This window comes from Candida albicans, chromosome 6 (assembly GCF_000182965.3).
Source record: "Candida albicans SC5314 chromosome 6, complete sequence".
NCBI lineage: Eukaryota > Fungi > Ascomycota > Pichiomycetes > Serinales > Debaryomycetaceae > Candida > Candida albicans.
The window spans coordinates 167,743-184,689 of NC_032094.1; the positions used below are offsets into that span (position 1 = coordinate 167,743).

Sequence of the window (16,947 nt, forward strand, 5' to 3'; positions counted from 1 at the left end):
TAGTTTGATATCACTAAATATCCAGAGTATAGCTTTGATGTCATACATCTTTTCAAGAAGAGTTTTACAAGAGATCTTGTAACCCTCGATTCTATTGTGTCAATTTATATCATTGATTGATGGACTGTTGGGAATTGGCCGATAACGGTGCGACCGAGTTTTTTTTAAGCCTTGCACATATATTTTCTGAAACAAAACAAAAGTGAGGGAAGGAAGACAGCAATAGATTGTGAGTATTAAAACGTCCATGAGCGCCACATTTCATCACTGCGGTAATGCGAGTGTTGACTAATCACACATAAGCTCACAGTAGGCAAGAAGAACAAGATAAGCAACAAACGAAGACCAAAATGGAAAGAAAAAATTGTCGATCTTTATAGAATAGGAGCTTCTACGGGTATTGGCTAGTAAATGTCATATGATAAGAAACAATTAGCCAACTAAAAAAAATTATTATTGCTACAAAAGGAAAGGACAGGTGGTAATATCCATCTAAATTTTAGATTAAGCCTGACCAACCCTCGGTAGATGTGAATTAAAAGACAAGAAATCGGTTTATGTTGATGTTGATAAGCGAATAGAAACAACCTTATTGTGATTGATCCATGTCCAACAATTACGCAGCGGTCTACTAGAGCAAGCATAGCAACAATTATTATTCTTTGCATATAAAATACTGGATTGCTAGTTTGGCTTGTTATTGCTTAGAGTTTTTATAAACCAGGGGTGCTGAGGTACATTGCTGATCATTTGCTAACTTAACAACTATAATCTTTCCCTTTCGTTAACATAGGCATTTTTCTTTTAAAATTATTATTGTCTAATACCGACAAAGTTGAAATAGCGAATTTCTTGATATAAAAATTATTATCTTGGCCAGTTATAATCAAGATTAATTTGCCAATCATTCTTCAGGAATCCGAAATTGATGAGAAGTTCTTGACTCAAAACTAATTAGCAAGTCATCACGATTACATATAGCCAAATAAAATATATTAAATTAGATTACGCGTACTTATATGTGACAAACCCGATGTAATTTCTTATTGAAACCTGAAACCCTGACCCGTCCCACTACACCACAAAGGAAAGAATTGTTGGGCAAAACAAAAAGAAAAAAACAATAATCAATAAATTATAAATTACCATCTGCACAATTGAATATTTATTATGAAACCAATTGTACTATTCACTCTTCTTTGTTTTATAATTAATTGGTTAACCCGCCAATCCCATTTAAAAGTAGTAGATTTAATTATTTTATAAAGTTGATAATATCTCTTGCTTTGTAGGAATTTTCTTTTATCGAGAGAATAATTTTTTCTTTCCATCTGTTTATTTATATGTCCAAAATACCCCTTTCTAGGCTCTAAATATGGTGAAAAGCAACGTCGAGCTGGCATGGGAAACCATGGAAGATACATTTCTGGAAATCCAAAACAAATTTCACCAAATTTACAAACCAATAGACACTGGCAAACCTGATGAAGATGATGAAACTACTAAAAAAGAGAGTCTTGACATTACTGATGATTCGACACTCTCAGTATCACCAATAACCCAACTACTTTATCTTGCACGACTGAAGTTTTATGATTTAACTCCCTTAGATAACCAGAAATCACCATTCCCATTCAAAAATCTACGAGGTAAAGTGGTTTTAATTGTTAATGTTGCCTCCAGATGTGGGTTTTCTTTCCAATACAATGGTCTAGAACAATTGAATAAACGATTTGCTAATGATGACTTTGTGTTATTGGGTGTTCCCTGTAATCAATTTCTATGGCAAGAACCAGGCACTAATGATCAAATAGTAACGAAATGTAAAAAGAAATATGATGTATCATTCCAGATACTAGATAAAATCAATGTTAATGGTGAACAAGCAGATCCAGTTTATAAATTTCTAAAAGCACAAAAAGAAGGGTTATGGGGTACTAATAGAGTGAAATGGAATTTTGAAAAGTTCTTGATAGATAAAAATGGCAGAGTGGTGGAAAGGTATAGTACGTTTACTAGACCCGTGGCAATAATACCAAAGATTGAACAGTTGCTAGAAAGCTAGACATAGAAGAGTAGTCAAAAAAAGTGTATAATTATGTATGAATATTAACAAAGTTCACCATAACTGGAACGTATTTCTACAAGTACTTTAATTTTTTTTAATTAATTATCCATTAAGTCGTTCTTGACCATATTTATTTATATATACTGTACAAATTACACTATTCAATTAGTGCAAAAATTGGTAAGGTGCAAAAAAATTTGAAAATAAGAATTGAAATCAAGTCATTCGTGACCATTTGTTCATAATTTTTTATATTTTGATTGAAAGAAAATCTTGAAAAAGTTTTATAATCCCCTCAAGTTAACCTATTGGTTTTCTGGACGCAATTTTCTAACTTCTTTACCAACTCTCCAGATTTCCATATTTCTGATAGTTTGTAATTCTTCTTCTAATCTTTCTTTGTAATCAGATCTAGAGTTGAATTCCAAAGATCTCTTGGTTTCAGAACCGTTCTTAACAGATTCGTACAATTCTTCGAAAACTGGTTTCAAAGCATCTTTGAATCTTGGGTACCAGTCCAAAGCACCTCTTCTGGCAGTAGTGGAACAAGCATCGTACATGTAGTCCATACCGTATTTACCAATCAATGGGTACAATGATTGAGTAGCTTCTTCAACGGTTTCATTGAAAGCTTCAGATGGAGTGTGACCGTTTTCTCTCAAGACTTCGTATTGAGCCAAGAACATACCGTGGATACCACCCATAAGACAACCACGTTCACCATATAAATCGGAGTTGACTTCTCTTTCGAAAGTGGTCTTGTAAACATAACCAGAACCAATAGCAATGGCCATGGCAATAGCTTTTTCTTCAGCTTTACCGGTAACATCGTTCCAGACAGCGTATGAGGAGTTGATACCTCTACCTTCTTTGAATAAAGATCTGACAGTTCTACCAGAACCTTTTGGAGCAGCCAAGATGACATCAATGTTTGATGGTGGTTCAACGTGAGTCAAGTCTTTGAAAACTGGGGAGAAACCGTGGGAGAAGTACAAGGTTTTACCTTCAGTCAATTGTGGTTTAATGTGAAACCAGGTTTCAGATTGAGCAGCATCTGATAACAAGTCCATAATGATGGTACCTCTAGAAATAGCTTCGTCAACTTCAAACAAGTTTTCACCTGGAACCCAACCATCTTCAACGGCAGCTTCCCAAGAAGAACCTTTTCTAACACCAATAATAACGTTTAAACCGTTATCTCTCAAGTTTAAACCTTGACCGTAACCTTGGGAACCGTAACCAATTAAAGCAAAGGTGTCGTTTTTGAAATAGTCTAATAATCTTTCCTTTGGCCAATCAGCTCTTTCGTGGACAACTTCTTCGGTACCACCAAAGTTGATGGTTTTAACACCACGGATTGAGGTGATTGGAGTCATAGCTTTAGCAGCAGATGAAGCAGCAGTGTATCTGGTGGTAGCATTGGCCAATAAGGAGAAGGTTCTCTTGGACAAAGTAGCTTTGGCAGTGGCTAATCTAGCCATTCTCATGGAAGTAGTTCTGAAAGACATTGTTAATGTAGAATAAATATTACGGAATTGAGTAATTCTTTCTTATTGTTGATAAAGAAAAAAAGAAAAAAAAGAGAAAAAGATATGAAAAAATTTGAAAGAGGGAGGAATATCAGGGGGGTTTATATGTCGAAAAAAAATCACGAAAGGATCTTTGCTGTCCCACTCAACTGAGGTGGTGTCGAATTGAAAATTTTTCATTCAATGATTCATAAAATCCTGTACATAAGCGTTGCGCGATGCAGGCCCTGTAGCGGAATAGCGCAGATTTAAGTTTTTCTTCTATGTAAAAATGGATCAGCGGAAAAGGGAGATATTCAAATATCATGGAAACTGCTAAGAGGCATCACAAAGGGGAAGTTTCCAAACGTGAAAGGCAAAACTACCAAATAATATTTAGTGTTCATTCCTTTGGTTGTGGTAGAATTTGTCTTCTTGGTTCTCCGTTACAGCCCTTTTTTATTTAGGATTTTGCCTTTCATGAGTAATTTGTTAAAAACTCCTACCGGCGTCGCTCCAGCAATTAGCGTGTTAAAACTTGCTGGTTAGTCATAGATTAGTTATCATGTCATTATAGTAGTCATTTCTTTTGCAACATTTACATTATTCCTGAAGTTACAATAATTCGTCGAATAATAGCAATTCCAATTGTCAACACGTGAAAAGATCAAATCCTGAATATCGCCCAATTATGGTTGATTAGCACGACTTTATTTTTTTTTTGTTCTATTATTTTTGCCTTTGCCTTCCCCGAGGTAGAAAGAAAAAGTACCACCATTAAACGAACAATTAGTATAGTAGTGTTAATAGTGAAATTTTTTCCCCATAACCCACCCCCATTAGCCCTTAATACGCCGATATAATAGAAAAAAAATTAACCTACACTAAGAAGTATATATATATTCAATCATCAAAGACACAGTACTTAGTTATGCTTTCATTTAGAACTAAAGGATATAATGGTTATGGAATCCAATATTCGCCATTCTACGATAACAAGCTAGCGGTGGCAACAGCAGCAAATTATGGATTGGTAGGTAATGGGAGGTTATTTATATTAAATATAGAACCCAATGGGACTGTATCCGATCAAATATCATGGGAGACACAAGATGGTTTATTCGATATCGCATGGAGTGAGATTCATGAAAATCAAGCCGTAGTGGCTTCAGGAGATGGGACTTTAAAATTGTTTGATTTGACTGTACCTAATTTCCCAGTAATGAATTGGAAAGAACATTCAAGAGAGGTTTTTTGTGTCAATTGGAATCTTGTAGATAAGACAAATTTCGTGAGTGGGAGTTGGGATGGAAATATCAAATTATGGTCACCTAATAGACCACAATCATTATTGACATTAAATTCAAATGTTATGGATTACTCAACACGAGTTGCACCAAATGCAGGTTCAGCATCAGTTCCGTTATCGCATCAACCAGCACATCAACCACAACAACAACAGCAGCAGCAAGTGAATACTGCCAATTGCATATACTCGGCCCAATTTTCTCCACATTCTCCTTCCATGGTGGTTAGTTGTAATGGTGGGTCACAAGTACAAGTCTGGGATGTCCGTAGTCCGAATCCGTTGCAATTGAAATTCACAGCTCATGGTGGATTAGAAGCTTTGTCAGTAGATTGGAATAAATATAAATCTACTGTGATTGCTTCGGGAGGAACTGATAAATCAGTGAGAATATGGGATTTACGATCAATTACAAAAATCGACCAACCTATAGCCCAATCACCAATGGCAAGTGGGCATATACGTGGACCAACTCCATTAAACGAATTAATTGGTCATGAATTTGCTGTTAGACGAGTACAATGGTCACCTCACAATCCAAAAGAATTAATGTCTACTTCCTATGATATGACAGCCAGAATATGGAATGATGAACTGGACGAAAGAGCAAGATTCTTGAATTCACGAGTAGGTGGATTGAAAGGAGTGTTTGGAAGACACAAAGAGTTTGTTATAGGCAGTGATTACAGTTTATGGGGAGAACCTGGCTGGGTAGCAACTACAGGATGGGATGAAATGGTTTATATATGGGACTCTAAACGATTATAAGTTTGATGCTATGGCTTGTTTGAGGAAGTTTTGCATTTTTTCTTTTATTTGCATAGAAAAGTGATCGGAATATAATCACTTTTCTAAATAGATGTTGATCATAGTATAAGACTTGTTCTATATGAAGTTGTACTACTTGTGTGAATATTCTTATAAGGTGGTACTGATAACGTAATATACGATCGCATCTGCCCCAACTGGCAATTTGTAGAGAGAAAAAAAAATGCGGGGAATTTGATTTGCTTTATCAACAATTTTCAAGATATGACAAGATGAATGTTGATATGAGTTTGATTTGTTGATTTGGGATTATAAGATTACTAGCCTATGACGGTTATACATACAATTCTTAGAGTGCTTAGATTTAGCTAACTATTGCTCAAAATTTAGAAGTCAGACGATTTTAAGTTGTAAAGTCAATCATAAAACGATGCTCTCTATTTTGGGGCCTAAGTGACAGAAAACGGTCGATGACGACAACTTACAGACTCTTATGCGCAATTATGCAAGTTGTTGCCTATTCTTTACATTTTTTTGTTTACATTATTTGTTTTAAGGGATAAAAATCCAAAAAAGGAAATGTTGGGGCGAGCTATTGCATGTTTGTTCTATTTATAGTAATAAAAATGAAAATTATGAGCCCACTTTATGCATATTTTGCTGTACAAATGAGGTCATTTTATTGATTTTTCTTCTTAAACTAGTAACTGAGAATCTAAAATCATGCGAGCAATTTATCTGTAGTAAAAAAAATTCAGAGATCTTCACGTCACTTAGGCTCCAAAATAGAGAGCATCTCATAAAACCATCAAGTATGTAAGTTCTGCTTTGTTGTAGTCGTTGTTGAATTTTTTTTGGACTGTCGTTTAGCATTTTAGTAGTTTGATTGTAAATGTTCAATAAATTGTTGGTAGACTATACGACGGTTGTGAGCTATGTATTATTGTTACAATCATTTCTAATGATTTTAGTCAACACTTCAATTTTTTTTGCTTAGCACCTGAGCGCAACAAGATTTAATTATTATTATTATTTTGGTTGTGAGAAGAAATTTGTGATACGAGAAGAAATTTTTGTGATTTTTCCGAACCATGGCTTTCTTTTCTTTTTGGATTTCTTCGTCTCTTATGATTAACACACATATAAATTGGGTATTTCCTTCATCTTTTTTTTAGATTCATTGATATCAAACCTCCTCCACCTGACAATTGATTGAATATGCCTGATTTGACACCACTTGACAATGATGAAGAGGATGCTTGGTCTTATTCGTTCCCACCTTCAACCGAATCCTTGCCAATACTGCAACAATCGCAATCGAAAAGATCTACCACACAGCCTTCAAATTCAACTTTCCGGACATGGCAAAATGGTGATACTAGTCTGACTAATCTGCAAATGAAACTACTGATAGATACAACAACCACATCCAGTAAATCATCTCTACCGTTTCCATCCACAATACAGAAATCTATTCCTTTAGATCCATTGACTACGAAAGAAGATGCCAATTCAGTGATCTCAAAAGATTCCAAGGGCAATGCCCTCAATGAAGCTTCTCAAACTGATGATAAACCAAAATTCATGAAAGATTTAGAAGAATATGGGTCTACAAGAAATATTTCAAACTCGCCATTATCACAACAATCCACCAATGGCACCAATTTATTGTCTTCACCTAAATTCATATCGTACCGTAAATCAAAGAGAACTGTTAGTGAAGGAACATTTGATTCGATGTTAGATAAGTCACCAATGTCACCTCCAGCTTCTAGATATGACCCTAAATTGTATGTTGACGAATTTTATAAAACTTCAAAATTTCGATATGCAACGATTAAAAGAAACATTGATTTCCATAATAATTTCCATTCGTTAGACTTGACAGATAGATTAGTTGATGATTTTGCATGTGCATTGAGCAGAGAAATTTTGTTACAGGGGAGAATATATTTGAGTGAGAGTTATATATGTTTTAATTCTAATTTATTAGGTTGGGTCACGAATCTAGTTATTCAGTTAGAAGAAGTGGTTAAGATTGAGAAAAGATCAACTGCAGGATTGTTCCCCAATGCAATTAGTATTGAAACTGTTGATGGCACCCTTCATACATTTGCAAGTTTCCTTTCGCGAGATCAAACCTATGAACTAATGCTGACTTTATGGAAAGGCAAAACTGGGAAATCAAACAATGATCTGACACTTACCAGTGAAGATGAATTAGAAAATAACGCTATTGATTCTCCCAATAAAAATATTGAATCATATATATTATCACTTGATGGAGACGATGAAGAGGATAATGATGTGCAATCATTAGATAACAGCGGTGAGGACGAAGAAGAAGAAGAAAGTGAACTTGACATTGAAGAAGTGCTAAGTACCAAATTAATCAAACTCAAATCAGAATCACCCTATACTAACAACGGTCCAGATGCACATGCTCCAACTACGGCAAATTATGAAAAGTTAGAAGCAGAGATAGAATTAGTTGATGAAGTTATTGATGCCCCCATGGGTATTGTATTTGCCATATTGTTTGGGCCATATACCAAGTTCCAAACCAATTTCCTTGAAACCCATGATGGGTCAGAAATATCAGAGATTAGTGATTTCCGTCCATCAGAAGAAGACCCGGCTGTTCTTGAACGTAAATATATTTATCGTCGTGCATTGGGATATTCAATCGGTCCAAAATCGACTAAATGTGAAGTCACTGAAACCATTGAACATTTGAATTTTGCCGATTATATAGTTGTGGTTTCAACAACAGTGACACCAGATGTACCTCTGGGTGGTGTATTTAGTGTTAAAACAAGATATGTTTTTTCATGGGCCAACGAGAATCACACGAACTTGCTAATTTATCATCATGTGGAATGGACAGGAAGATCGTGGATGAAATCAGTTATTGAAAAACTGTCTTTATCAGGACTGACTGCTACGACAAAAGAGTTGATCAAAGAATTGAAAGAGGAGATTGTTAAACAAACGTATTTCATAGATGGACCACCAGCCATCAAACAACCTGCCAAAAAGAAGGTTAAAAAAGTGGAACCAGAAGTTAAAAATGAACCTAAAGCTGAAATCAAAGCATCAACAGTTGATGTGTCATCTTATTTACAACAAAATATCACGACAGCTTTTTTCATTCTATTTACAATTGTGACGATTATTTTGTTTATGCAAATCAGATTGTATGGTCTTTTACGAAAATCAAATTCAATAGCTGAAACTCAACTTTTATTGACACTTCAATTAACGGATCTACAACAAAAACCTCAAGTTGAAGTTCAAGATAATGTATTTTGGAATTTAATCCATTCTAAATTAGGTAGAAAATTAACTTCATTAGAAAAATTGCAATTTTTAACGTATCAATTGCAAGCTATACACAAGGAAAAAACTGATGACAGTGGTGGTGCTGGTAATACTAATAGGTTAATTGATAGTATTCCAAAATATATACGTGATTTAATATAGGAGTTCATTTAATAAACATTCTAAAAGGAGGAGTAATTAATAAACTATTATCTTGTTCTTTCTTTTCAACAAACTCTTAAAGCATTGACATTTGGTTGTGTTTCAGGTTCAAATCGTTCAATAATTTCCATATTTTCAATAGTATGAACCAATATTTTTGAATTATCTTCATTTAATTCAAATATAAATAATCCTGAAATCACTCTTTCCAACTTTTTCGGTTCTTTTGTTAATCCCATTATTGTTCCAGGTAGTTTTGATACCAAAGTAGATAAACTTTTATGATTATCAAATATTTTTTTAGTATCTTCTTCTGACCATTTATGAGTACCCAAATGTGCTTGTGATGTACCTTGGGCATCCAAATGAGAACATCCATCCGGACATGTAGACCATCGTAAGAATATTTTTGTGGTATCATTAAACATACATTGTGGATCTGGTCCATGTGAAACTCGGATTGATTGTATATGTAATTTAACTTTTGGACTCAACATTACTGAAGTTAAAAATAATTGGATGGCTTTACAAGTAGTATAATATGTGACGAGTCCATTCAATTTGGGTAAATAATTTTCATCAAATTGAGAAGGACATATTCTTAAATATATATCTTTAGAAATAATTGATTTGGGTAATGATGTTTCTAATATATCAGGTACATATTCTCTTAATTGATCAACCACTTTATTGACATTAATTTTACGTTCAAGTTCCTTTTTATCAATCTCTTTATGCTCGTTTCTTAATATACGATATTGACTGAAATTTATATATTGTGGATTCGAAAGTAGCCGTGGTATCTGTGGGTTGATTATCAAACTTGATTGGTGGGTTGCATCCAAATCCCGTCTCATCACCATCACCATCAGTTGTTGGTTGATTGGGGTGACAATCGCAAGAGGTACATTCTTTAATGTATATCGACTAACCCTTAATGCTCCTTCTCTCCGAAGTATTGACATTTGATTGTTATATATGATATGGGTTGTCTGTGTGTGTGTGTGGAGAAAGTTTTTAGCAATATGAAAAAGGGCAAACGTAAATTAATATTGGTACAGAAATTGTCACCAATGGTGTGTGAAATATTAATTTCCCCCTATGCGCCGCCCTAAAGTGCAGGAGAGTTGGACTATAAATTTTCAAATTTAAGAGTTTGGGGATTATGATGATGATGATTATACCAGAAAAAAAATATACGATTCGCTTATTCTTCGATTTTCCTTGCAATTACTAAAAGTAACAGCCAAACTTTGTTAGCAGAGTGTTTGATAGTTCGGATCTTTGAGATGGCTTAGTTATAAAAACAATATACTGGGGCTCATGTGGGAATTAGCTTAATTATTTCTTTATAAAAATAAAAATTACAATAAACAATTCTTCGAGGAACATTTTTAAGGGGAACCAAATCCCAAACCAAACACAATTGGCTGATTCAAAACTTATAAAACCAAACATGTATTCAAACTATAAAGTTTCATATAACAACTCTCTCAATCTGTATTCTTCATTAGCATCCTCGATTTCTTGCCAATTACCAATATAATCATCTCCTCTGACAACACCTGGTAAAGTCTTACCATTAGCTTGTCTTTTCCAAATCTTTTTAGCTTCTTCATCAGTTCCCAAATCACGATACTCAAATTTGATTCCATTACCTTGTAAAATAGCCGCCAAATTATTTGATCTAAGTATGACTTGCATACCACCGGCTAATGAAGTGAAAATATAAACTGGTTGTGATTCAAGATGTTTACGGATTTCTTCTGGCGAAATATCCAAATCATCCAAATCATCATCATCAGCAACTGCGGGCTTCGGTTTTTCAGTTTCCAAAACTTCAGGTTTTGTTGTTTCTTTGGTAGTTGAAGAAACAGCCTGTTCAACATCTTTAGATTTTTCTGTGGCGACGTCATCTTTGGTTTCGACAACTTCTTTCTTTTTAATATCTAAAGGTTGCTCTTCAGATTTTTCCAATTCCTCTACTTCTGATTTCAAAGTGGTAGTATCTTTCTCTGAATCCTCTACTTTAGTGCCAACTGGTAATTCTTCTTTAGTTGTTTCATCTGTTTCTTTCTCTTCAGTTTCCTTTGATGACTTTTCCACAATATCCAGAGGTGGTTGTTCGCTGGCAGCTTTTTCTTCGTCATCCGCAGCTTTCTTAGCTTCTTTTGATTCAACATCTAAAATTGGCTTTTCATCATCTTTTTTTACACTACTTTCAAGAACATCTTCTTGAACAGTTTTCTCGGATTTTTTTTCCTTGATATTCAAAGGTGCCTCCTCTTCAGTTGTAATACCTTCTTTTTCCAATTCTTTTTTATCAACTAAATCATAATCGTCTTCATTGACCAAAGCACCTTCTTCAGCTAGAACATCAGTATTGGCATCATCTTTTTCATTACTTTGATGTTTTGCTTTTTCGATATCTTCATCAATAAGTTCCTCATGAGTAATTGGTTTATCGGAAGCTTTTTCGACCTTAGTTTCTTTTGATTCTTTCAAATCTGTTTCATCGTTGTCATCAACTTTTTTGGACTCTTCTACTGAGATTTCTTTTTCGGTATCGAACTCTTTTAGTTTTTCAACACCCGATTCTTTACTCTCTTCACTTTTCTCTGAGGTCTTCGTTTCTAATTCTTTCGTTTTGTCAACACTTTTAGGTTCTGCGACAAACTTTTCCTTCTCACTATCTTTCGTGTCAGTTGATTTTGTATCCAGGGTTAATGTATTGTCTCCAATGTGTAAAACCTCTTCTACCATGGTATCCAATTGTTCAATAGTAGAATATGGATCATCACTGATCAAAGCGCCTTCTCTAACCAATGCATCAGTACTTGAATCATTCTTCTCATCTTTTCCAACTACTGAACTTGCATTTCTTGCTGCAGAACGAGAACGAGAAATTGAACGAAGATAATTGGTGGCAGAAGCAGAACGAGCAGTATAGAAATTGTCTGACAAGGGGATTTCCTTCTTTGGTGTATCAACTTCAAAATTAGTATAATCACCAGTAGTTACTAATGAAGGATCTCTAGTCAATGGGGTATCAGCTTCAAATGCTGGATCGGCAGCTTTACCTAATGCCTCGGCTTTGGCTTCGGCAGCAGCAATAGATTCACCCATAGTTGGTTTCGATTGTCTTGAACGTCTTTCATCTGGTTCTTCTTCTTCTTTGGCTTCATCAACTTCCTGAGCTAAATCAGCTGGTAATTCATATTTAGAAGGTTCTTCTTCATGAGTACTCTTGTAAGAGTCACCACGAGCCAAATGAGGTTTCCTTGAACCAGTTGAATTTCTTGAGGAAGATCTATCTCTGGTTGTAGATGTTGGATTAGCTGACCTTGATCTGGATCTTGGTCTTTCAGTATGAAAAAAAGGAGTATGTAATCCACCTTCTAATCTTTGTTGCTGCGCTGGAGAAAGCAAAGTAGGCTGTGATGATGTAGCAGAGACCACTTCTTCATCTTTTCTAAATTTGGAATTGAAACTAGAATTGGAATTTGGTAATTTTTGCAAGTCATAAGATTGGACGTGGTCTATCAATTCTTTGTGATCTTTAATATCGTGTTCTAATTGAAATTCAGATAAGTTAGGGGTTGAATAATCTTCTTGTTTGTAGAAGGAAGAGGCAGCAGTTTTACCTCCAACATTATCAGTAGCAGTATCTTCAGTACTACTAATTTCAGGTTCTGATTCAATTACCGAAGATTCAGTTTCAGAAGATTTTTCATCAGAAGAAGATTTCTGAGGGGAAGATTCTGCAACTTGTGCTTTCTTGTCCTCTTTCTGGGTTTTCAAAACTTCAACTTCATCACCTTTAGTGCTTGTAACATCATCGGTTTCTTCCAGAGCAACCTTTTTTTCGGGTGTATATTGAGCATCAGTCTTGACACTACCATCCTGGTCTAAAAACTTGTCAAAATCAGCTTCTGATCCTAACAAAGCCCCTTCATTGATCAAATCATCCAAAGATGCGGTAATTGCTGAATTCAATTTCGAATATCTTTTCAATTTGTTGATATCTTTGGAAGATTTGTATTTTTCTGGGTGGATATAATTCTTGTGAGTGGAATCGTCGGCTGATCTAATGGAAGATCCAACCAAAGATGGAGAATCAGATTGTTCTGCTTTTTCTAAACGCTCTTCAATGTCCATATTTTTAAAAAAAAATTAAATAAGTAAAATATAATGATAAGTAATCAGTAATTCAATTGAGATTTGAGTTTTTTCAATTCTTAAAACTTAACTTTCTTATATCAAAAGAAAGATCAAAAAAAAAAAGATAGTTGAATAAAGTGTTTGAATCAGTTGTTGATAAAGAAGACGACGCCTAGAAAAAAAAAAACAAAGTAGTGCGACAAATTGAGGTGGCCACAACACAAATTTAAAACAAAAAAGCAAAAACTTCATTAATCTGTTGAGAATGAAACCGATACTTGAATAATAAGCTTAAAAAAGTAAGTGTTTTTGAGTTGTTTACAACGGTAGAAAATTTCTCATTTGACAGTGAAGAAGTACATGTTTAGAGTTAAAGAATGAAATTCAATATAATTGTTCAATTGAGTGAATAAAATTCTCTTGCGGTATTTTTTTTAGTACTTTTGGCTTATACAGTTTTGGTCTAGTTTCATATTTCAAAATTGAATTATAAATTGTTGAGCTTTTATAGGTAAGAGAGCCAACTAGACTGAGAGGGGAGGAAGTTAGAGCAATGAAGACAGCAAGAAATCTCAAAATAAGCAAATTAATGTACGAAATTGATTGATTGTTTTATTTTATTTCACTCTACAGGATTTTTGTGTAGCAGATTTCGTACCTAAGGAGGGTGTGTTGGTATTGGTAGCATTAACGGGTATTAGCAACTACAATATATTACTTGCCATTGCTGTTAAACTCTCAATTCGTTACTTTCATAAATAGTAGAATTGAAAAGGGAATCGAGTATACTTCTTGGTGTTGAATTTGTCAATGGCGGTTTTGAAATATGGGGTAACTGGAGAAATGTTATTTGTAGCTCAAAATTATGTTTACAAAATAGATCAACTCTTCAACTACATGCATAGCTACTCTCATTCCAAAAATGTCTCTTATGCCCTCTCATGGTTGAGGAATCCAACTCAATTGTAAAAATAGGGCGTTACATTATATATGCTGCATTGATATCAGTATTCAAAAATGCGATTACCAATTTAAGAAATTCTATTGGTCAGTTTATTTGCACACGCAAAATATCTTTGGCATTGTTAGTACTTTGAATTATTTTGCAACACTTTACAAACATGATCTATTAAATCACAATTCGGAACTTGTCAGTTACAACTTGTTACCAAGATTTACATTGGGCCAACTCAAACCCTAGGTTTTATCCTGTGCTTTCTTTGGAACATACTAGAAAGAAAAAAAAAAATAAGTCTTAACAATGGTCATACACGGAACTCGATTTTCGCCCGAAATAGTAATAACCGTTTCTCTTCCGCTCGTCAATAACCTGGTTTCACCGAACATTGATTCTTCAAAGTGTTGATTTGACTAAACTAGCATATCATTACAGTCATTCAAATACTTTTTACTCTTCTAGTACAGTTACATCAGGGTATGGCTTGGTTATGACGAGCTACTGGAGGGTTCTAATACCCGGGATATCCTGCATATACCGTTAACACGTTTGCCACTAAGTGAGAATTTTTCGAATTTTTTTCTTTTCTCCCTCAGTACTTAACTATATATAAGTAGTAGATCTGTAAACGTTTTCACATCTTAGTTATAATCCCATTTGTTAATCAACTTTATAGAATACAACAATAATTAATCATGCCTAGACAAAGAAGATCAGCTCCAGCTCCAAGACAACAAACTAGATCAGCTCATACTGCTGCTGCTCCAGCTCACCATGCTCCACCACAATCTTACCCATCTGCTCATCCAGCTCAACCAGTGCAAACTCAATCCAGCCAACCAGGTTTGTTTGGACAAATGGCTTCTACCGCTGCTGGTGTAGCTGTTGGTTCTACTATTGGTCATACTTTGGGTGCTGGTATCACTGGGTTGTTTGGTGGTTCTTCATCATCTGCTCCAGTTGAAGCTGCTCCTCAACAACAACAAGTTGCCGCTTACCAACAACAACAAACTCAAGAACAAGCTAAACATTGTGATGCCGATGCTAGAAATTTTACTAGATGTTTAGAAGACAATGGTGGTAACATGCAAATTTGTGATTACTATTTGCAACAATTGAAAGCTTGTCAAGAAGCTTCAAGACAATATTAGAAAGTGTTTTCCAAAGGATTTTAAAAACAATCTTGTATGTAGATGAATTATAAATAAAAGCCATCGATGAAATGGTAGATATATAGTGCAAAAAATGAAAAGTATAAGTTATATATACATATTCAAAAATAGAAGAATATTTATTTATTTATTGAATTATTTATCCAAGATTCACATTAATGATTATACTCTATAAATCTCAACTTATTTCTTCGAAGTAGATGAATAGTAATAGTAACCAGCACCACCTAAACCTAACAAGGCAAAGATTCCTAACCCAGCACCACTTGATTCCTTTTTGATTTCACCTTGATAAGTCAAATTATCATGTTCAATATCTTCAACAACAGGACTTTGTTTATCAACCGATTCCGTTTTATGATCGACTTCACCTTCACTTAAATTAACCACATTACCAGAATTGATATTTGGATTAATTGATGATTGAACGTATTTATCATGATTGGCCGATTTCTTTGGTTTAGTAGAAGTAGTAGAAGAAGAAACATTAATATTTGATTTTGGTGTAGAAACATCAATTGGAGCACTACCGGTATCTTCTTTTAATACTGGTTCAGCAGCAACACTTTCACCTCCATGTACTACTTTAGCATCATTAGCTTCAACTTTAATTGAAGAGTTACTTTCTTTAGCAAATAATTCTCTTTCCACGGATTTGGCTTTTTCATGAGCAATATCTTGTTTAACGGCTTCTTTAGTCAATGGAGGAACTTTTGGTTCTGAAGTTTTAGGAATGAAATCATATTTGAATTCCCATTCATTAATTGATGTTTGTGAAGGTAATCTATATGAATCAATTGTTGATGAATCACCTTTAGCTAAAATTCTTGATGAAGAATGAACCAATCTTGTGGTGGTGGTTGTTCTTGAAGCAACAATTGAATTGAGTTTAATTGATTTAATTGAATTTCTAATCATATTGAAGTGGATATATAAATGGAATTGTTAGGAGGGGGGTTAGATAAGAATAAATAAGATAAATATAATTATAAGATAGCAAAAAAATTGAAAGAAAGGAAAAAAAAACCAATGTAATTGAAAAACAGGAAAAAGAAAAAAATAAATTGTGGATAGTTGTGAAATTGAAAATCGATGATCGGATATGAGGAAATGTAATAACCAGACAAACCAAAAAAGAGATTGAAGAGAAGAGAGTAACTATAGAAGAATATAAAATGTGACTAGATTTTAACTATTTAATTGGCTAATATTAGTGAACTATAAAATGACGAAACAATTTTAATAAAGATTCCACGAATTAGATTGCTGGCCCCGAAATAAATTACATTGATATGAAATTTGAATGGTCATAAATTGTCGACACAAAATAGTGAAGAATGGTGGAGGAACAAGGCGGGGCGGGGGGACGGAAACAAAAGAACAACTGGAATAGAACAAAAGACATAAGGGATTCAATGACTAAATAGTGGTAGTGCGAATCAGTCCAACAATTAATGCCTGGTTACGTAATCAAAAAAAGATAAGCTCAAAACTATTACAGCGGGACCAGAAATGCTTCGAAG

General features: G+C 34.3%; 8 protein-coding genes across 8 annotated transcripts; 4 read left to right on the forward strand and 4 right to left on the reverse strand. All coding sequences in view use genetic code 12, as the record gives it.

The window, feature by feature from the left end:
- Positions 1-1,375: 1,375 nt before the first annotated feature.
- GPX1 (Gpx1p) lies at positions 1,376-2,065 on the forward strand (the record flags this gene model as incomplete). The annotated part of the gene is made up of 1 exon (XM_709203.2): positions 1,376-2,065. The coding sequence occupies one exon, from the start codon at positions 1,376-1,378 to the stop codon at positions 2,063-2,065; it is 690 nt and encodes a 229-aa protein (XP_714296.2).
- A 308-nt stretch (positions 2,066-2,373) lies between these two features.
- On the reverse strand, positions 2,374-3,576 carry ILV5 (ketol-acid reductoisomerase; the record flags this gene model as incomplete). Its single annotated transcript, XM_709204.2, has 1 exon — positions 2,374-3,576. One exon carries the CDS (start codon positions 3,574-3,576, stop codon positions 2,374-2,376), a length of 1,203 nt encoding a protein of 400 aa, XP_714297.2.
- A 931-nt stretch (positions 3,577-4,507) lies between these two features.
- Positions 4,508-5,650, forward strand: PEX7 (Pex7p; the record flags this gene model as incomplete). Its single annotated transcript, XM_709205.1, has 1 exon — positions 4,508-5,650. One exon carries the CDS (start codon positions 4,508-4,510, stop codon positions 5,648-5,650), a length of 1,143 nt encoding a protein of 380 aa, XP_714298.1.
- Positions 5,651-6,868: 1,218 nt separating this feature from the next.
- Positions 6,869-9,133, forward strand: CAALFM_C600890WA (uncharacterized protein; the record flags this gene model as incomplete). Its single annotated transcript, XM_709206.2, has 1 exon — positions 6,869-9,133. The coding sequence occupies one exon, from the start codon at positions 6,869-6,871 to the stop codon at positions 9,131-9,133; it is 2,265 nt and encodes a 754-aa protein (XP_714299.2).
- A 65-nt stretch (positions 9,134-9,198) lies between these two features.
- On the reverse strand, positions 9,199-10,098 carry CAALFM_C600900CA (uncharacterized protein; the record flags this gene model as incomplete). The annotated part of the gene is made up of 1 exon (XM_709207.2): positions 9,199-10,098. The coding sequence occupies one exon, from the start codon at positions 10,096-10,098 to the stop codon at positions 9,199-9,201; it is 900 nt and encodes a 299-aa protein (XP_714300.1).
- Positions 10,099-10,600: 502 nt separating this feature from the next.
- CAALFM_C600910CA (uncharacterized protein) lies at positions 10,601-13,291 on the reverse strand (the record flags this gene model as incomplete). The annotated part of the gene is made up of 1 exon (XM_709208.2): positions 10,601-13,291. One exon carries the CDS (start codon positions 13,289-13,291, stop codon positions 10,601-10,603), a length of 2,691 nt encoding a protein of 896 aa, XP_714301.2.
- A 1,656-nt stretch (positions 13,292-14,947) lies between these two features.
- CAALFM_C600920WA (uncharacterized protein) lies at positions 14,948-15,403 on the forward strand (the record flags this gene model as incomplete). Its single annotated transcript, XM_709209.2, has 1 exon — positions 14,948-15,403. The coding sequence occupies one exon, from the start codon at positions 14,948-14,950 to the stop codon at positions 15,401-15,403; it is 456 nt and encodes a 151-aa protein (XP_714302.1).
- A 204-nt stretch (positions 15,404-15,607) lies between these two features.
- Positions 15,608-16,342, reverse strand: CAALFM_C600930CA (uncharacterized protein; the record flags this gene model as incomplete). Its single annotated transcript, XM_709210.2, has 1 exon — positions 15,608-16,342. The coding sequence occupies one exon, from the start codon at positions 16,340-16,342 to the stop codon at positions 15,608-15,610; it is 735 nt and encodes a 244-aa protein (XP_714303.1).
- Between the last annotated feature and the right edge of the window lie 605 nt (positions 16,343-16,947).